Genomic DNA, 22716 nt, shown 5'->3' with positions numbered 1-22716 from the left:
GCCAAGGAAGAGAGGAAGGAGCAATTAAATAATCAAAATTATGAAGGATTAAAAAAAATATATAAAAATGGGGAATATCGCACTTCTAACAATCTCTGCGAGTATGTGGGCTAAATTTAAAGAATCCGTGCTTCTCGCTTGGACAACTGTATGCGGCCAACTCACGCGTCGGAAAATCTTCTGATTTATTCGTATACGCACCAGACGGAAAAACAAAAAATATCGTGTATCCACAAAGCACTCCAATAAATAAATAAAATTGAAACGACACTTTGAAATGTTTTCCCGATGAAAATGAATAATAATAATAAGTTTCAATGAAAATGATAAAATGTAAATTTAATTTTATCGTAACGAGTTTGCTTGAATTTCCTTTCTTCTGAGATCTCAGCAATGCGCGACGGGTAAGCTAGTATGCAATAAAATTTGTAGGTGAAGTGCTTAGGTACTTTATATCACGTGCTTAGGTTGGACCAGATAAACAAATAATAAGTGACAGAAAGGATTTGAAATTTATAATGATAGAAAATATGTATTAGAATAATGTTTCAAGTAGGAAGTGCACAATCAAGTCAATTACAAATAAAATAATGTGTTAAATAAAATTTTATAAATTTCTATGCTATCTAATTAGTCATTATGAAATTTATTTCTCTATACATACAATTGTTTACAAGATGCTTGAGAATGAATAGTCTCAAGCATCTCTAGTCCTATAGTTTCATCACTGGTCTGAACTATTTGTATATTTTTGTTTATAACTGTGTACAAGTGGTGAGAAATGACTAAATATTCTTATTAAGTTATTACAAATTATAGATTTAGGCCTAATGTTGAAATTAATCATTCTCTTTCCAACTGATATCATTAAATGCAATAAAATTAGTTTTAGTGCAGCTGGAATTTACATATGATTAATTGCTATTTTGACTCATTTTCATGCTTCATATTGTTTTGATGTAAGGACTTTTCAACATGCTGTGAAACACTTGACATCTGCTTTTTAATTTGTGGTATACATTACAATAAAAAATTTTCCATAGACCTGTGTTTTAAATGTCTAAGATGTAACTAAATTCCTAAGTTTCTTAGCAATTCAGCATTAGTTTTTGTTGTTTTACTCATATTGTTGGTTGATCTGAGCTTGATGTAACAGAATATTTTCTGCAAATGATCCATAATCAGAAGTTGACTACTTGAAAGAAATTATCTCCCTTATATCTAATTAAACATTATATCTTCACAATTTTGAATACTGTATTTCAAAAAATGATTAAATTAATAAAGGTAACATTTACAATAATTTTAATAAATCAATTTGAGTAATTTTGAGAATTTGAAAAATGAGAAATTTCTACAAATTCAAAATGTGTTCATTTGTGGGATTTTAAAAGAATGCAAGCTAAGCATTTCAAGTTTAAAACATTTAAATTTTGTGTACTCAACTGTAATTGGATGGCGGTGTGTTATTTCTCACAAGTAGAGATGTTCCGATACTGTATCAATACTTTCCTTCAATACTGAGTACTTTTTGTACTTGATACTTTTTGTTTGATACTGATACTAGTATTGATACTTTTTCCTTGAGGATCAGATCTGGTATCGTTACATTTTTCACAGACAGGTAAAGTCCTACTAAAATTACATTTTGCAGCTGAGCAAGAAATCAAAATTAACTTTTAAACTATGTTTGGTTAAGTTAAACTTATATAAAAATATTAATGACCAATAAATGTAGCCTATTATGTCAAATTTAATTTTAAGAATCTATATATGTTCAGAGTTCTGAGTTTTAGTTATAAATAAATATTTAGTTAAACATGAATGATACAGTACTTTTGTTTGTTATTCAACTTGGACCCTCAGTGACATTTAATATGAGCTACAATTTGTATATACTTGTTTGCACTGACATTTGTAAAATTTGAACACAAGAACTTTCAATGTAAAGACAGAGTTTTACCTCTTCATTAATGATTTCTTATCCTTCCCCATCCCATCCCATTACCCACAGAGTCCATTAACATGATTGTAGATCTGGGACTTCTTTTGTGTACATAAAACATCATATGAATGTAAACTGATGTACTGACATCTGAACCAGATAACAGGGATTCAATTCCCTGGAGTAAGCAACAAAATATTAGTTGCTATTCTGGAACCCACTCAGCTTTCATTGTAATGAGTACAGTACATTTATCCCTCTTTTTTATATGCTCCATTTTACATGATTTTGAAATAACGTGGTTGACAAAACTAATCCTCTTTTTACACAAGAAAAACAGTTTATTTGAAAATTTTTAAATTTAACTTTTTGTTAAAATTGTTGAAATTAATTGTTAATTTTTTTTAAGCACAGTTCAATACTATATGTACTGTACAGTACTGTACATCAGAGAATGATGTATGTCGATTTTGTTTCCTATACTACCTTGTGTTTACTATATTTACATACAAATAATGTTAATGATAAATGATGTTAGAATAAAAAGGTTTGTGTTTCTTTTGTAAATTGCTTTTTTCATTCTATTTAAGTTGTGGACCTTATCAAGCATTTTTCTACCAGATGCATATACAGTGGAACCTTGCTTAATGAGCATAATTCGTTCCAGAATTGTACTCATAATGCAAAACAACAAAACACTTGTTAAGTGAAGCAATTTTTCCCATATAAATTAATGTAAAATATGATAATGCATTCCACGCTGAAAAAAATACTCAGATATTTTATGTATAACATTTATTCAAAGAAAATTATACAATATACATTGTTAAGGAGCGTGAACATTCTTCACCTTTTCTTCTAGCGAATTCAATTTGCAGAAAACAAAAAAAATTCACAGATAATATGTCTGATAAACACAGATACCAGAAAATGGCTAATTTCCAGAGTTTCCAATTGCCAGTTCAAAAAAAAAAAAATACTCCAAATATATATACTGAAATGAAAAGAACATACATTTAACAATTTATCATATAGTTACTATAAAAAAATAAATATCAAGATCCTTATAAGCCCACAGCAGTCATAAATAAATTATGTTATACTTTGAAGCATCTTATTACATCCATTAAAAACAATAAAATTAAATTTTTCATCTTAATAGAGTGAATTAATTGAAATTAAGTTTATTAATTGCATATTCTTGCTGTCAAATCTGCAGAGACAAGACAGAGATTACATTATTTGAAAAATATCAATAATAAATTTTTAATAGTAAATAATTAGACACTTAAAAATTAGCAATATTCGGATTAGCATCTTTAATAACTTCTAAGAGAATACAAAATTAATAAAATTAATTATTACCATATTTACTTGAATAATTCATACCTTTAAGTAATCGATGCATCTGATTTTTTAATATACTGTTTTTTTTTTTAAAAAAGAAAAAACTTGACCAATTTAATTTACTACATATTAAACAAAGTTTATTAATTTATGGCTATAACAAAATAGTAACTTTCACTCCTATTGTTTTGTAGCATTCAATATGGTAGAGCTCAGTTTATACTTTCACATAATATTAAAAGTTAAACATACTGAGGGAAAAACTCAATTATATATCTGATAAAGATAAATTATCTGCAATTTCTAATGTATTTTAGTTACCAATTAAATTAAAGTAAGCCTTCTTTATATTGCTTAATTCAAATAAGAGGTGAAAAACTGCTAATAGATCAATTGCTTAAACTAAGAGATTATATCTGTATAAAAATTATTTACTGTCAGTCTCAGTTGTATACTTAACTTACTTTATTTATCCTCATTTTCACAAAATTAGTCACACACAGATATTTAATAATAATGTTTATAAATAGGCAGATTTAAGCATTCCCTAACAAATGATGATAATGGATTAACAATAATAAACAAATAATAAGTGACAGAAAGGATTTGAAATTTATAATGATAGAAAATATGTATTAGAATAATGTTTCAAGTAGGAAGTGCACAATCAAGNTCCCATCATGTCATCTACAGTTACCATGTTTGAAAACTGCTTTGTTGGCTAATGCAATGTCCAATGGGAAGGGGAAGGTAAATGAGAAGATGCACTTTTTTTTTCTTGCTTCTTGTAATTGGCATGACTTGCAAATGCTTTAATTTAATACTATTGGATTTAACACTAAATGATGATCAGCAAATGATGCAATGAGCCAAACAAATATCATCATCATCATGAGTTAACCAATTTTTGAATTCATTCACTTGAGCTACAAATGTCTAGACTGATTCATCTTGAAAAATTAATTTTTAAAATTCAAAATGGCAGTAAATTTAGCAGGAACAAGTATTTTTACTTGGAATTGCATGAATTGCATTTGAAAATTAATGTATTACAGCATCATCTGTCAGTCATAACAAAAACTTTCATAATTATAATGAGAAAGTCATTATAAGTAAATGTACTAAATATTATTACAAAACATCTTTCTCATTTTTTCTAGCATTTTTTTTTAAAGATATTAAATATTAAGAATAATTTTATATAATTTTTTCAATCAAAATATAATTTTGTTTATATTTTAAACTGTTTTGCCAACTGCCAGCCTTGATTTGAAATTGTCAGTCAAGCCAGCCCAATGCTGGTCAGGTGGCAATCCTAATGTCACCCTATCTCCCCTAAAATAGGACCATTAGTACTAACCTAATGCTAATCTCTCATCACTCTGACTATACAAAACTGATGAAAGAAAAAGCCACCATAATGGACATCACCTCATGTATGAGGTACAGTCATACCTCGATGTACGCTACCCTGACTTACGTGAACTCGGAGTTACGCGATTTTCAAATCTCGTTGATTTGTCTTTTGTTTGAGCTTCACGCAACTCTTGATTACTCACTTCACCCACACTATTGTTCAGCTTACATGTTCAGACGTGTCGCGCAGAATCGACACATAGATACAATTTATTGTGTTATTTATTTTTGTGTTTGTTATATCTACGGAGACTTGAGAGACTCTATGTAGTGATTTCTTGTAATCGTGAATGAATCAAAAGACGAGATAAGATTAACGAGAACATTTATTAGCTTACATACATCCGACTTGGATTTTACACAAATTGCGAAATTATACCCCGACTTACGCGAATTCGACTTACGTGGTTATCGCTCGGTCCCACCTATCGCGTAAGTTTGGGGTATTACTGTATTGTGTACATGAAAGTTGAAATTGCTTTGTCAACATAAAAGTTTTCAATAAACTAATGCTTAACTGTTGATATCATAATTTAAAATTTTTAAACTTCAACTGAAACAAATAATTAATTTTCTTATTGAAAATGAAAGAATCATTTTAAGAATTGGAAATCATGACAAGATTTGCTCAATTCTAGATTCCAATTAATTGTCCCATCACGGTTTTACTTTTTAACATTTTTATAAATTTTGTTCTTAAGAATTCTTATGGAATAATTTATTTGTTGAGTTAAATTCTAGCCCTAAATTATGATTAAAATTGCACCACAAGAAAGTTATCATCTAAAATAAGTTTGAATAAGCTTTTTACTTTTTTATTATTTGCTTTTAAATAAATATTCTTCAGTAATATAAATTTTTGAACAAACATAAAAATAAACAAAATTGAGTAGTTTCATATTTATTTATCATTTAAGGTAGGCTTACCAGATGTCCCACTTTGACCAGGACTGTCCCAGTTTGATGATGTGGTCCCTGTGTCCTGGCCTGTTTGTCATTTTGTCCCGGTTATTTGATAAAATTTAAAAGTGCCAAATATACAAGAAGTAAAAATAGTGCAGCCTTGGGTAAAATGGTGATTTGGCAACTAAAATATTCCCTCCGTTACACTCACTGTTGCCAATCTAAATATTTTGTATCTAGATCTAAGTACTTTTATTGTTGTCTAGATGTTTACCCCTAAAATTTATAGCATGTGGTCTAATGAATTTAGATGTTTTATTTTTTCAAAGAATTTATAATAGCATGTAGCCTATGAGATCCAGATATTTTAATTTAATTTTTTAGATATTTTGTTTCAGTTAGAGTTGGCAACTCTGAAACTTATTCTGGCCACATCATTGTTGAGCATGTCTTATCTTAGTTAAGTTCAAATTGCTAGTCGGCATTTGTGATTATTTTGAACTGTACATTAAATTAATTTAATCTTCAAAATGCCAGAAAGTTTGTGATTGTATTGACAAAGTGAAAGGTAAACTGTGCTTTTCGGAATTTTCAGTAAATTGTGGTGGGCATTTGAACATTAAAAATCACTTGAAATGTGCGAAACATAAGGCAAGTCTAGTAGTAGTGGAAGGAACTTCCTCAAATACATTGTCATATTTTAAAGGTACCGATTTATTTCCTGTTGTGAGTATTTTCTGAAAATTGTTCCGGTTTGAGAAAAAAAATATTATGATAAGCCTAATTTAAGGCATCTTTAAATCAAGAATTTGAAACAAAATTTTTATAAAATATTTAAATTATACAAAGACTGATCACTAAAGACAGACATATTTTATTTGTAAAAATTGATTAAAGATATCACTTTGCAACTTATATATTTGAAAACAGCAAGTTTTCTTACATAATATTGCCAAATGGCATGTATGTGTCTTCACATGACAACATCACTCTTTATAGTAAACATAGCTTATCTTTTGCCTTTAAAAAAAATTAAAATGATACAAGAACACCATCACAATATTTCATCCTCTAAGGAAAGCATCCTCAGAAACTGCTGTATGAAATGCTATAAGAAGCATATTGTGAAAGTGTACTGTTTTGTACTTGGCTTTTAAATAGTTTAATAAGTCCAGAGAAAGCAGTCTCTCTATTGTGAAAAAAGGAGCATCTGCAAATGTTGTGACTGAAATCAACATCATTATAGCTGTTTTGCCACTCATGTAGATCATATAAGTTATATAAACTCTGATGGAGCAAATTGCAAAAAAAATAACCAGCACTTCATTATGAAAGATGATAACTTCTTCATGACTTCTTATCAGGACTGTGGAGTTGGTAAAAAACACTCGACTTCGACTCCCGACTCTGGCAAAATCAAATACCAAGTCATTTTATAGGGACCAGAGACACTTGTAGGGGGTACACTACTCTGAACACTGAAAGGAGCCTGGGGCATTTACCCAAATACCTTTATAGTTAGTATTTTTAATATTTAACTTACATTAATATTTATTTGTACAAAAAAATTAATTTTTAACAAATATNATTCAAATAACAATATGCTCTTTAGGACAAAACAGCTTATATTTATTAATCATTTTAAACATTTTTAGGTCATTCTTTTTAATATAAGAACATTTCCCATGAACTATGGAAAACTCAGACCCATACTGAGAACACTCCTCTTGTCATTTTGAGCAAAAATTGTAACCGAGGAAAAAAATTGACTCCTGAGAAACACTTGGCTTAGATAAAATTTAAGAAATTTAATTTTTTGTTAAGCAACATTTTCCCAACAAAAAAGTTATCAAAATTATACTAATATATATAGAGTAAATTGAGACAAAATTTACAATATGACCGACGATGTCTCACGTGACAATAAACAAAGGAAACTTAACCTAACTTAATTCTAACTTAACTAGTTTTTACAATAGTAGTAACATCCTGGATCAAGATGGTGGTTTTTAGAAGTAAAAATTAAGATGGAAGTGTGGGAATCTGGGGTTAAGAGGGTTCTCTCTCACCCATGTTCAATGTCAGATCCAAAAGATCTGCCCACAGTATCATTGGATGGGATTATAGTAATATTTTATTTGTGAACAGGAAGTTCTTGTGATCTTCCTGTAGATTTTTCCTGACACCAGCCTAATTAGTGTGTTAGGCATGCAAAATAATATTTTTATACTCTTCCAAGGGGGAGGGATTGTGGACTCCCGATAAGGCTTTGGCTTATATTTGAAATCAAGAATGAGATCAGTTTAACAAATTAAAACAAAATTTAATGATTTTTGTGATAACTCAGGATGTATTTTCTTCGTAATTGAAGTTTAGACTATTTACAAAAATTAAATTAAATTTTTCAAGTCTATCGAAAATAATGAATATAAACATACAAATATACAATTACACACTGATAGCTTCTAAAGTCCGTATCTAAAAGCGAAAGAGAGTTTACATCAATAAAAACATATTACCTCTATTGATAAATGTTGATCCTTTCATTGGACTGTCACACAATTGGCCTTGATTAATATATTTCTTATAGAGAGGTTAATTGATGATATTTAGCAGATGGAGATTCGAATTCCTGTGAGATGGAGATATAGGTGGGTTTTGGAGTCTGGTGATGTGGAGCTGGAGCAGGATTATGCTTTTCTTATGGCTTCCACACTTCACTATATATGGCAGTTTCTTATATTTGGGTGTCTGCCCTGAATTTACCTTTTTACCCCCTTTTATTCTAAAATTCTCTCTAATCGGATTTTAGTATTCATAACATCTGATGGGATATTATTTATGATGCAAATGGACAGATGTTAATTGGAGATGTGTGATAACATTTTTCCCAAGGGAAGTTTTACTTCCCTTCCCACGAATTTGACAGAAATGTGTTAAATTTGACATCAATTTAATATTTTAACAATTTCTTATTAAAATAAAATTATTCTGCTTCTGAATTCTCACAGAAGGATTTAGAAGAAAGGGGAGATGGTTGGCAAATTAACCTGGGGTCTCTTTTTTTTGGTGATGTGGGGAAATTCCTTTTTGTTCTTTCCAACATGCTTGTGTTACTCCTTCTCCAAAAACTCAATCTCAAAAGATGTCCGTCTCATCCTTCTCTGTCCCAATATCTTCTTTGTCCATTACTTCTGACCAATCAGGTTCTACCCCTTTTGTTTTAAAGAACACATCAGACCAACCAATAAGGGCGAGTCCAGATGGACGAAGCCTGGAAGAACTAATTTTAAAAAAAAGGGAGGAAAGTTAAGAACACGAGGCTGGATCAAGCCACATCTGTCCCATCAAAGATCACATTAATGTAGACAAAATTAACAAATAAACAAACTATCTTTCAAAATGAAGACGGCAAAAGTGTATTGAAATAATTGTTAATGAATAATTTTCCAAGTTGTCAACTTTTATATTATAATTTATTCTGTAATAATTTTTTGTATTATAAATTAATTATTTTTTAATTTTTAATTTTAGAAAAAATATAGTATCAACATTTGTAACAACAGAAAGTGGTCTTACTAGAGTGTTTCCTTTGAGGTATTTTTTTAATTATATTGCTTCATAAATGTATTGACTTATATTTTAAAAATTATATGAAGAATTCTAAAGTTATTAAATACATTTACTGAATAATAATTATGATATAAATATGTACTCTTTTATCATAAGTCATCACATACCACAAATATAATAATGCAGTTAACAACAAAGGATAATACTAAAGTAAATACAGAAAATCAAGCCTGAATTATATTAATAATCAAATGTAGAGCCATATTAATTATCAGGTTATAACTTGGCTAATTATACACAGATATTGTGAAATTTGGAGTAAAGAGATGTGGCTATGCTTCCATTCATTCATTCAGCATCCTCTTTACAGAGAGTTGTAGTTAATGGACAGTTCTCCACTCTTCACGGTTGTAGGCTTTTCCCAAGCTTCAGTCAGTCCATTGTATGCTGCCATCTTGTATTAAATTTAATAACTAGAAATAAATAAATTACTTTCAATATTTTCTTCTAGAATATTTTATTCAAATAGGACTCAAACTCACAATGTTGCTTACTATGTGACAGGGCTGTGGAGTTGGTAAAAAAAACACTTGACTCCGACTCCTGACTCCAGCAAAATTAAATACCAAGTCATTTTATGGGGGACAGAGGCGCTCTTAGAGGGATACCCTACTCGGAACTCTGAAAGGAGCCTGCAGTGTTTACCCAAATACTTTTATAGTTAGTATTTTTAATATTTAACTTTCATTAATATTTATTTGTATAAAAAAATTAATTTTTAACAAATACTTAAGAGGAGAAAGGGGACAATAAAATTCTATATCTACATAAATTTGACAGCATTTGCATTTCAATTTCACCCTTCCAGAAGAGTTTGTCCAACTAAAAAGTGTGCAATTTAGCTACTTCAGCCCGTTGTTCAGAAAAGAAAAATGTATACTCTGATTAATTAGTCTGGCTCATTCAGAAAAATGGAGTACTTATTTAGAGCAGGGATAATAAAGGAATGATTCAAAAATATTCAAATTCAATTGCGTCAAAATAATTTAACTACTAAACACAAATACTGCAAAAAATACTACATATTTGATAAATTAAATTGATGCATTTTGTATTTAAAATAAATGAATTATAACAAAATACAAAAAGATTTTTAAAAATTAATAAATATATAATAAATTTTTTTTTCATTTAAATAAAAAAATTAAAATAAATTTAAAATGCGGGAGTTGGTGTCAACACATTTTTTTTTCCGATTCCTCTGGCCAGAAATTTGTCCTGACTCCACAGCCATGCTTCCTATGGCAAATATTATGAAGAAGTTGCTCAAAATCAAGCGCAAAATAGCATCATTTGTGTTCCATAATACCATGTAGTTCTGAAGTCCAACTTATGGGGGGGTTATTATTTTGAAAATTTCACAGCTGACCTAAAGAGGTCAGAGGTGATTCTGAAAGCTATTATGATGAATGGTCTATGATATATGTTTGGAGATTGGCATAAACATTTGAACAAATGCATTTAAATGCACTTGTTCAAATGTTGGACTACATTAAAAAAGACCATGTGCTTATTAATTCAGAGTAATAAATAAGTTAGGAAGGATATCAGTTTGTCTTTATTAATCAACCCAAATAAAAAAATGCAAAAGGAAATTGTTATTCTATTTATACACATTATATTAACTGTAATCACAGTTATTCAGTTTTATTATGACAAAAATGAGTGGTTATAAAGTAGATGTTTAAAACCTGAAGATGACTAATAAATGCAATAAAAAATGTTTAATTAATTTTTGGACTAGATTGTTGCTTTTTCTATTCTAGTCAATTAATTTTTATCTCCTGCATATATACTTATTTTATTTTGAAAAGTTGGAGCTTTTTTGAATTTATAATTTATATTCCACACTCAGTTTGTAACTTTAAGATAACTTGTTGAACAGGTCAGAAACACCTATGTAATTAAATATTTTTTACTGGATAAAGTTAGTTTTATCTTTAAATTAAAATTTATCCTGTTGTGAAAATATAATTTTTTAATTTTGATGATATGAAACCGTGCTTTACAATTTGTTTATGCTTCTAACACAATANGGTCTGTTCTATCGTGTGGGCGCAGAATGACTTTCTGAGACAGGTTTACCATATAAAACTGTTTATTAAACGTAGAAGTTTTCCTTACAAATTCCTTGATGGATGAAGTAGCACCACAAAGCGCGCAGAAAAAATCCAAAATAAAGTTTGAAAAATTCGGTTTTCGTTACTTGTGGATGGATGCTGCCGGTGAAATACTCCGTAGGCCCCGGGGCGTTGATCACGGCTTTCAGTGGCTTCTCGTTGGACAAACTGACGAATCTGTAGATCGCTAGGAGACACCCAGAGAACGATACTTCCATGATGTTCTAAAATGTTCTTTTATTTTCCAAAGATTTGGAACATGCACGTCCAGGAGAAGAATCACTATGCATCCAAGCACCAAGAGCCTTTGTCCCTTGAGTTGCACGGTTTTATAGATTTCTTAACTGTAGTCGCCTCTCCATTGGTCTCTCATTGTCACCTGGTGACAATTTGAAACCTAATGAAGGGCATGGGAGAGGTCAACGTTGCAACTGAATATGATTCCTCTCTCTCGTCGCATTTTCCTCGAATTTATCCGTTTCCATTGTTTAACTAATTTACCAAAAAAAAACAATTGCATTGTTCAATCGAGACACCTAATCCGTTTCCTTAGTGTCTGAAAAGGAGCTCTTTATTTTCGATCGACACCCCTCATTCAGCCTCTCAATCGATTCCTGTTCGGGTCCTCACATAAGGAGATGCAGGAAAAAGTGTGTACAATTCTTGTACAATGTTAAAAATTAACTGTTACTTTGGCAGCATCATTTACAACTAAATTTAATGAATTTGAGAGATGCACAACATACAGAAAAAGCTCTAGAATTTATTTTCCTTAAATTTACAATTTATGTATCTGTTGTCATAAAAATTTGTCTTTCTACTTCTTTCCCAAGATTACAAATATTCAAGTACAAAGTAACTGGTTTCAACTTATTTGTACTTAAAAAGTAATTAAATAATTAAGCGATTAGGGAAATAGGGACATAAATGAGCCCTGCTAAAAGAGCCAGAATTTTACTTAACAAAAGCTTAACTGAACCAATCTCTAGCCAAGTACAATGGGGACTGATTTCTTCATAATAATAGATGTAATAAAAACGGAAATTTTTCCAATTCAATGAGAGTGACTGAAAAGTTGTAAATTTTGTAAATTTCCATGGACACGAATTAGTTAGAAAACAAATGACAAACAATCTATTAAGTTTAACATATTTAGATTTTTACAGCTATGGTGAGAAACGTTTAAAATTTACAACCCTGTTGCATCTTTTGAGGTATACTAATGATGCAACAAAAGAGGCATTTGACATTGGCCAGTATCAGNTGGTGAGTAAAATGGCGGCTCGTCTCTGATTCCAGCAAAGAGAAGAAAGGAAACATTGGGGACGCACGTTCAAACCTAACCTCACCTAACCTATTCTAATAATTTGGTTGGTAATAATTATGGTAATTTATTAGAATAGGTTAGGTTAGGTTTGAACGTGCATTCCCACTGTTTCCTTTCTTCTGTTTGCTGGAATCAGAGACGAGCCGCCATTTTACTCACCATAGGTAACATTAACTGCACAATTATATCATGCGATCACCAGAAAAAGTATGATAACTTTATTATTTTTCGTCTCCAGTCCAAAAGTAGAGTATCATTGAAGTCATCTCGGTCCCCTCAGTTCAGATAGATACTCAAAGTCCCAAATTCCATAGGTGGTTATCTGTATAATAATTTCCCTAATTGTATTAATATTTTAAATCGTTTGATTTTTTGTATGTTTTTTAATTTGTTGATGATTGATTCTATCAACTAATTTGTTGATTGTTTGATTGTATTAACTTGATTCTTTAGATATCGAAAATTAAATAAAGAACATTATGTTAATTTAAGCGTACAGAAACGTTGCTGTTGTTTCAGCAAAGATCTTATTTCCACTTTACCAAGTGCCTATCGGGCTGCGATTGGCTCATGTATTTAATCATTCATATAACGTAACATTCGCTTAGCGTGGAACGTATCTAAGCGTTATAGGGGGGTCTACTGTATTTCTCAAATTACCTAAGTAATGTACACATTAACGATTTTCGAGCTTTAGCGGTAACATATGCAAGAATTTAGTTTATTGTTTGAATTAATTTCTATAAAAATACACTTTGATGACTTTGAATATTTGATTTTATTAGTGGATTCTCAAATATCATTCAGTAATTTTGAAAAACTCCAATTTTTGATATTTCTGAAGATTTTTTTTCTAAAAAATAACAAAATTTTATTGTTGAGATCTATAGATACATTACTCTTGTATCTAGGTTTTATTAAAACTGATTGCATTTTAAAATGAGTGAATCTGTTAAGATTGTATAAATTGTGATGATATGAAACCGTGCTTTGCTATTTGTTTATGCTTCTGACACAATATAGTGCTATAAATTAAGACACTTGGCGGATTTTCTCATCTTTATTTAGTTGACTAAATAAAGTTGAGAAAACCCGCCAAGTGTCTTAATTTATAGCACTCTATTGTGTTAGAAGCATAAATAATTTTTTAAGTTATATTTTGAGAATTTTTTAGCACAGGATCTAAAACATTTTTTTATAATTTATTAAATATGAGAAATTTTTAACAATTTATAGTGAATTTTTAATTATTCAATATTATTCTATTCTGAGATGAAAGTATATTATTTCAGAACTAAAATGAAAAGTGACAGGTTTGCTATTGAGTTTTACAGCATAGTTTAATTGGATAATTTGATTAGAGTGTATGTTTTGTTGCATGTTTTATGTATTTGTTTATTATTATTATTATTATTGTGGTGTTAGTGGAGTGTATCCTGTACAGCATATATACTGATGCATAGTGTTATGCTAGACCAAATTCAAGGCATAACTGTAAAGTTGATCTTAGCACAAAACTAACCCTTGAACAAACTTCAAGGTATGAAAGGAGCAAATCTGACCTCTCGGGGCAAGCCAAAAGAGAAAGTAATGTCTATGTACTGTACATACAAGTACATAGAACAATATGTATGTGTGAAAAACAAGTGAAGATGCTCAATGGATTATTTAATATAACAATAATTAATATTGGGCAATTATTAATATTGTAACATGAGAAAAAGTATAAACAAATAAGTTATCAAAACAAACACTGGACTATTAACAAATGTGTTAATACAGTAAAACCTGTCTATGGCAACCACCCACGGTTCCTTCAAAAAGTATTCTTTTAGACAGGTGGTCGTCCAATACAGGTGGTGCTGTAATAACATATTTCTGTATGTATTTTGTGCACTTTTTAGCCATTTCTACTAAAAAGCAAAACTCGAGGTGAGCAAAAATAAGCAAATTTTTTCAACGATAGAGCTATATTGGTATTGTATTTTATTCTTATAGAATAAACTGATTTACAGGAGTCGTTGTGATATTATAAGACAGATTTATTACCAATATTTTAAAGATTAATACAATAGTCGCATTTTCTCAATTATAATGCACACTTTTTTTCCGACCTAATTAATTTGACTCAGTTTTTTTCGTTTGCTTCTCAGTTACATGTATTACGTTATTGATATATAAGCGTGTGGTATCTCTCCACCACTTTGGTTGTGGTTTTCATTAGTTTAATCTTATTTTAACTTAATATTAAAAATACTGTATATTTTTAATATTTAATATTTTTTTAAGTACAATAAGAAAAATTATTAATTAATAGTCTAATTAAACGATTTTATTATTTTTTCTCATAATGTGATTACGAAAAAGGAAGGTTGCCTGTAAAACTGATTTTTGCATTAATGCGTTTATTGTTTTTTGAATATTTTGCAAGCGAAAATTACTTGGATATTATTTTTCTAAAAATATTATGGAAATAAAGTAGGTTGATACAGAAACTATTTATTGCACATGTACTGTATGAGCTTCAAAATGAATAAATAAAAATAAATTTTATCAAACAATGAGATCAGCCGATTAATTGTATTGTATATAGTATTTTATATCTCCAAGGAAAGTAATGTAGGTCTACGGTAAAATAAATTTCGTTTTCCCACAGTTAAACTTTGCCGCTAATTGCTGTTGTGATAACTTTATTAACATGATCTTTTAACGACAGCACTTTGCATTTTTTTCGTTTTTCGGAACTTTCGAACAAACTGAAATGAATTTTCTTTGTTGCTAGACTAATTCATTAACATCTGCACCTAATTTCAATGGTGGGCGAAGTGCCCAAGGTGGGTTCGAACGACAGTTTAGACCAGATATATTCGCGGAAGTGGTCGCTTATTACAGTTGTATGTTTTGGACCAAAAATCGATGCCTGCGGTCATGTTACACAGGTGGTCGTTAATACAGGTAACTTATACAAAGACTCTCTGGATAAACTATTTGGTGCCAGAAATTTTTGCCTGTTTTGACAGGCGCCCATCGAATGCAGGTGGTCGCCTAAGTAGTTTTCACTGTAATAATAAATTCAATGGTTATTCAAAAATACAAAATATAAAACAACTAATAATTATAAACAGAGAAATATGCCAAAACAATACTCTGATCATTTTACAGTTTAGACCACCTGACAGCACTAGAAGCCACTCCTCAACATTGCCACATTATGACCATCTTTTTATACTGTTCAGTTCTCAGCCATCATCTACTTTGTTTACATATATACTTGGATATATGTTTTATCCATTCCCTGCTGGAAGTGACTCTAGTTCTGACAATTATGTACTTAATATTTTATCATTGAATAAAATGGTTTCTTTTGATTTGTCTGTTTTTTATTATTTTATTTTTCTTTCTTCTGGAAGTTGACGTCATGTATCTTATGGCATCTATCACATCAGTAAACTTAATTAATTTTCATTTTTTCCAGTTTCCCATCAGTAATGTAAAGTAATTGCCTTAACTAAACAGAATCCCCAAATAAACATAACTAAACAAAAATAAGTAATTAAGAACAAAACAAAGTTGGGTTCTCCATCACATAACTACAAAAAAGTGTTTTGTTTACATGCTGTTCATGTATATATCTGTGTTTAAGAATTTTTTGAATATGAGAGAAGTGTTTTGTATGTCAATTTTCTATAATATGATGTATGTATTATTATGAAGTGCCAATATTTCTAAATTTTTATGTAGTGTATGTGGTATGACACTTTATTTTGTGAGCAAGTTCTGAGTACTTACTAATTATTATTATTATATTATGGTGTTGACAACAATAACTGAAACATCTATTGATAATGATGCCAAGATTCAAATGAAAAATAAATATTCTGTTCAGATTATTGAAAGAAAATTACATATATATCTTAATCCATATCTATTTAAAATGATACAAAATCCTACCATAATTCAAACATCAAGAAGTCGTGCCATATTTTTGTGGATTCTTTCTTTATTGTTTCATATGGAGACTATAGCCTTTTAGCTTTTTCTCCAAAGCACACCACGTAGTTATTAGACAAAGCAGTTAGTGCAGTACACAAATTGTTCCAAGATTTCTATATGTATAGGTGTTAAAATTCTGATGATAGTGAGATCCAAGGTCAAGGAATGATCCAACTCTTGGCGGGCCCCTGCATACTGCAGGCAAACTAGCCAATAATGAAAAGATGTTTCTGGTGAGCCACAGTGGGAACAATCAGGCGAGACGCGCAGGCGTTTTGAGTAAAGGAACCCATTCGATGGGGCCTTATCAGTGTGAAGACGGACGAATAGAGTTGCAGTGTGACATGACAATGCGTGTTGATAGATCCAGGATGAGAAAGGTTGGAGATGGTCGTGACCTTTTCTCTAGAGAATAGTGGACCAGGTGTCAGTGTAAGAGCGAGTAATCAATTCTCGCAAATTATGGATGAGGTCACATGCCATAAGAGGCCTCCACCAGGAACTGGTGAGAATGTCATTGCTCGCTATCTGGTTGGCCGCTTCATTAATATGGATACCAACATGTCCCAGGGTCCACACGATTTTGAGGGGGGTGGGATGTGAACTGATTGTTGCAGCTAGATCAATGATGACCACTGGGGAGGAAAAATTGACATTGACAACTGCCTGGAAGACTGATTTACTGTCCGAAAGAATGGCTGTCAGACTGTTAAAATAGGTGCTGATGTGAACTGCCCGTTGAATGCATATTTTTGTGGATTGACCAGCATGCCAGCAACCCTGGGGGTTTCTTGCACTTTTGATATTCCACAAGTATTTTACACTGTTAGAAAGAAGACAAAATGAATAAATTAAACATATAACTGTAGCTTTTGATGTAATGCTGACAGTTTTGCAATTTTTAGAATAAAAACTGGTATCTATAACAGCATTTCTCAAACTATGGGTTCAACCCAATATTGGGATGCAATGGATCATGAAATGATACTACCTTCTGCAGAAATATTTGTATTACTGAAATATTTTGCAAGAACTAGGAATAGATGCATCTGTTATGCACTGAAAATTTTTAACAATTTGTTTCTTACTCTTTCTAATTATTGTTGTCATTTAGTAACAAAATTAAGATTGTAGAATATGTTTATATGAAATTGATTTCTCTTTTGAATAACATGAAAATAGATATTTTATGTAAAGTTGTAGTCATAAAGCCATTTAAGTTGCAATGGTTTTGAAAATAATTATTTTTATTCAAACCTTTAGGTTTATTGTCATACATAACAATGAATTATAAAAAATAAATAACAGATGAATTTTTGCACGTGTGGATCAATAAATATTATTTGTTTTTGTATATATATAAACTGAAATTTATAAAATCTTACAATCTGAAAAGTACAGTACATTTTTAAAAAAAGGCTCATTAAGTTTATAAAAAGAAACTTTTAATATTTTTCAAAGTAAAATAGACTCATGAATAATTTTGAAACAATCTGTTTTACTTACAGTTGTCAGTTTTACATTTTTTAATGGTTAAATTTCAAAAATAAAAAAATCCAGCAACAAGTTGTCTAACTTTCTTGATGGTTATGAGATTTTATTTAGAAAATAACTTTTATATTTTTAATTATTTTCAAATGGTAAAAAGCTTAATTTTGAGGATAGTGATCAGTTTCATAAAAAGTTATAAATGTTAATAAAGTATAACATCTTTATTACGTTCCACCCTACTGGAGATATGACACATTACCTCCCTCTATCTCTCCCCCTCAACCTTTTGCCACCAAAATTTAATAGCATCAATGCCCTTTATACATAAGCTGCTGTGCCAATTTTGTTTCTTAATCTTCACCCCATCCTGAGCTATTAAATGAAATATATACCAACACACACACACACCCATGAAATTTTTTCTTTTTCTTTTTTTGTTGTTCAGGATGTCTCAAAATGTGGAGATTTGCAGAAAACTCAGATTTCTGCAAATTTTATATGATTCTAATATTTTTCTTATGTATACATAACAGCTGGGAAAGTAAAACTGAAATTGAAATTAATTATTTGTTACAAATCAAAATTAGCCTGAACTGCTCTTAATAGAAATGTTCTCAATGTTACATTTCAGGAGTTATTATAAATAATGCATAATATAATATACAGTAGCTCCAATTTACCAGGTTTTTTTAAATTTTATATTATACGTATTTGGGTTGCAGAACCATTACAAACAAATATATTGGGTTGCATGAGCAGAAAGTTTGAGAAGCAGTGATTTATGAGATACCACACAATGTAACTCATTCTTTTTTCCCATGCACCTTCTGGAGAGGGATGTATAACCTTGTTTAAGCCAGCATGCTGGTTTTTTTTAATCATCTGGGAAATATCTGATTTTGTGGTCTGTGACAATACTTACAAAATGTCATTTGAAAATAATAGAAAATAAATATGATGTACTGTACATCATTGTCAGTTTTCTGAGAAAATTGAATTTTTTAAAATATATTCACACATTAGAAGAAACTTATAAAGTAGTTTTCTCCTGATGAAAAGTGAGTAATTGAAATATAGTAGGATTTAATGGACTAATTGGAAAGAGGGATTGTCTGCTATTACCAAAAGTTTATAAAATCAAATATGTTTTAAAAGCATATATTAATAATGAACTAACAATGTACAAGATGTATTAAAATGTTGTTATAATATTTAAGTACCCAACCATTTAACATATATTTGCAAATTAAAAAAATTTTCTAAATTTTTCCTTTGGGACAGAAATTTTTTTTTCCATTAAGTCAAAGATCTGATGTATGAAGCCAAACTACTACCAGATTACATTGGGCTACTTTTTCTGCAATTATTTTTAATGAATTTTTAAATAATTTGTTACTAGAGGAAGGCATTTGGTGTAATCTCTTATTAAATTTAATAACTATAATTAAATTAAATAATTTAGTATATTCTGGAAGAAAAGAATCAGCCTGGAGCAGGACTTAGATGCATTGCCAGTTATGCTACTTAACCTCCTGGATAATCATGGAAAAGTAGTTCAGTGTAATCTGGTAGTTGTTTGGCTTATTAGTATATATTGAGTTTTAAGATGTTTGTATAAATAGATTTGCTATACTTTTAAATATTTCCTTTGCTTAATCTATGGGGCTATTTTTATTTGTAGAAATCAGCTTTAATAAATTTCTTTAATATTTCCATAAATAAAGTATAAATTAAAACCACACATTTTTTTCTGAAAATATTAATGAAATCAAAATTTTTAAAGTAACTTCTTCAAATTAGACTTATCTGCATTATCTTTTAAAACATATTAAATATCTATTTTAGAAAAGAAATAATTCTTATTTTAATATTTTTTCTAGTGCTTTAGTTCTTCTGTCATAGTTTGGGCTTCTTATTGTACGTCAGTAGGAATGTTGTTTTCTGTACTGAAAATCATTAATGTCTGCCTTCATCGAATGTTTGACAGTGGAGATTGTGTTGAAGAATCAAGTGACGAGTCTATGAAATCTGATGCTACTGATGGAGATTCCAGAACAACACAAAATAGATCTCAAAGAAAGTATGTATTTTAGTTTTTTTTAATATTTTGTTAAAATAATCTTAAACTTATGATATTTTAGGTATATTCCTATTGAATATTGAAGTTATTTAATAATTGAATTTGAACTGTATCTTGTATATTATAGTGAAACAGAACATATTGAAATGACTGAATTGAATTCAAGAAGAGAAGGAGAAACACCCCCTGTCCAGTGTAGTTCACGTAATTCATTTTCTGAGGGTCCAAGTAAACATAGTATATCTCATGTTGATTCTATGGAGTTCCTAAATAGATTAATTAATTCTGAACTAGAAGTAAAACCATGTGGAAGTACAATAGGTATGTTGGAATCTATTTTATCTTTATTTACTTTTGAAATGAAATATAAATGACTACTACTCTCTTAAATATGTATTACTACAGTCAAAAATCCAACATTTGTAATTATTAATATAGTAATTAAGATAAAAAGAATCATTATTGTAGTATTTTCAAGTTCATACAATTTTCTTTAGAAAAGTAGAAGAGAGAACAAATACATTAAATACCTCAAGTAACTAAACAGGATTATAATGCTCAATATGACTAGTATGTTACACAATTAAATTCTACAACCACTTTCTAACCAAGACTGTTGAAATAATGAAATGAAGGCACTATTATCAAAGAGCCACATTTATTTTAAAAAATTCTATATTTAAACTTGTGAACAAGTTTAAATATAGAATTTTTAAATATGCATTTCAACCAGATACTAGATCCAAGTCCTTTTTATTTGTTCTAAAATATGAATAAATATCTTTTTAATATAATAAAAATTATAATTTATAACTACAGTAAAAATACCAACTATATTCACATAATAGTGGTATATATTAGGTTTTAACATTTTAAAATTTGTGGCTTACATTTTTTTTACATCATGTGAGTTGACACACAATAGAGTTTATTCATTCTACTATATTGATGATGTATCTAGGATGTTATTCTAGCACTTATCTAATTTACATCCTGTATTTAAATTAACTAAATTTGTAGGTTTTAATAACATATTTAATACAATGCTCTTTTAGTCACCTTTTAATAATAATCTTTCCTTTATACAATCTTTTTTATCTGTATAACATTTTTTATTTTGCATTTGTATGAACTGTGGGGAATCTTTGTTTTAACCTAATAGAAACTTTATGTTCCTTAATATGTAATTTTAATTTTCATCCAGTTTCACCTAAATAATATTTTTTATCTTTTGTACAAACACAACAAATTCTACATACAATTCCTTCTTTTTCTAATTTTTTCATATTTTTTATATGCCTTAAAACTCAGTTGCATATACAGTGAAACCTCGGTATACGACCTTAATCCGTTCCTGGTGTTTGGACTTATACTGAATAGGACGTATACCAAACCAACCTTTCCCATAAGAAGTAATGTAAAAATAATTAATCCGTTCTCAATTAAAAAAAGTGGCTGGCTTTAAACACCTCGCTTTCCTGGCTAGTTCCTGCTTGATTTTTCATGAGATCAGCGTGTATCTTTTTAACTTTTTCGCAAATAATTGCTTTTGATACTCTGTCACCAGCACACTGTTTTTCAGTTATCCAAAGCAAAAGCAATTTCTCGACACGATTTAATGTCTTCGATCTATGTTTAGAAATTGATTTAACCTCTTTTGCAACGTTAGCAAATTTAATAATGTCTTTATTTTTCACGATTGTCGATATCGTCGTTCTCGGAATACGGTATGCAACAGTTAAATCTCGAACACGCGTGCCACCTTCATATTTCTCAACAATCTCTTTTTTTTCAGTTCCATTGTGATTTTAGTCATTTTTTTCTGTTGCCTTTTTGCAATTCATGATTAATAAAAATAATAACATTTTACTTACAAATTAAAATCAGAAGAAATTTAACAAAGTTATAAATTGTGGCATCGCGAACGTCTAGTCTGGTATAATACACCGATAGTGCTACTTGTTCATAGATGGCGCGTATAATTGAATTAAGTCGTATACCGAACAAAAATCGTATACCGAGCAAAATTTGTTTTGTCTAAACAGGACGTATTCCGAATTGGATGTATTCTAAAGCAGACGTATACTGAGGTTCCACTGTATTTTTAAATTTTGGGACTATACATATTCCATACAATGTCCAAAAAATGCATTGTTTGGACATTGGCATTTCAAAAATGGTTCCTTAAGCACAAAGGTATATATCAAGCCCACCCATGACCCATTACACATTCCTTCCTCCTCCAATGATCCACACACGTATAAGCTTTTGGCATTTAGAGCTCTTATTAGAAGAGCATTCCATTATTGCTCCAACTTGTATGACAGGTTGCAAGAATTGAATAGGATCAGAACCATTGCTAGAACCTTGGGATTTAGAGCAAAAATTACTGAGGAGTTAATAAGCTCATACTCAACTCCTAACAAAAAAAAGACAAAGCAGAATATGAACAAAGAAGTTA

General features: G+C 29.8%; 1 protein-coding gene across 1 annotated transcript in view; it reads left to right on the top strand.

The window, feature by feature from the left end:
• LOC111624487 (pecanex-like protein 1) overlaps window positions 1-22716 on the top strand; it is a 161116-nt gene that overhangs the window by 12447 nt on the left and 125953 nt on the right. Inside the window, exons 2-3 of the mRNA XM_023367334.1 lie at window positions 20056-20255; window positions 20383-20576. Of these exons, the coding sequence (XP_023223102.1) occupies window positions 20056-20255; window positions 20383-20576 (394 nt within the window). The remainder of the gene's footprint in view (window positions 1-20055; window positions 20256-20382; window positions 20577-22716) is intronic.

Source organism: Centruroides sculpturatus, unplaced genomic scaffold (assembly GCF_000671375.1).
Source record: "Centruroides sculpturatus isolate CEXI.00-Female unplaced genomic scaffold, Cexi_2.0 scaffold336, whole genome shotgun sequence".
Taxonomy (NCBI): domain Eukaryota; kingdom Metazoa; phylum Arthropoda; class Arachnida; order Scorpiones; family Buthidae; genus Centruroides; species Centruroides sculpturatus.
This window is presented reverse-complemented; position numbering and strand designations above follow the sequence as displayed.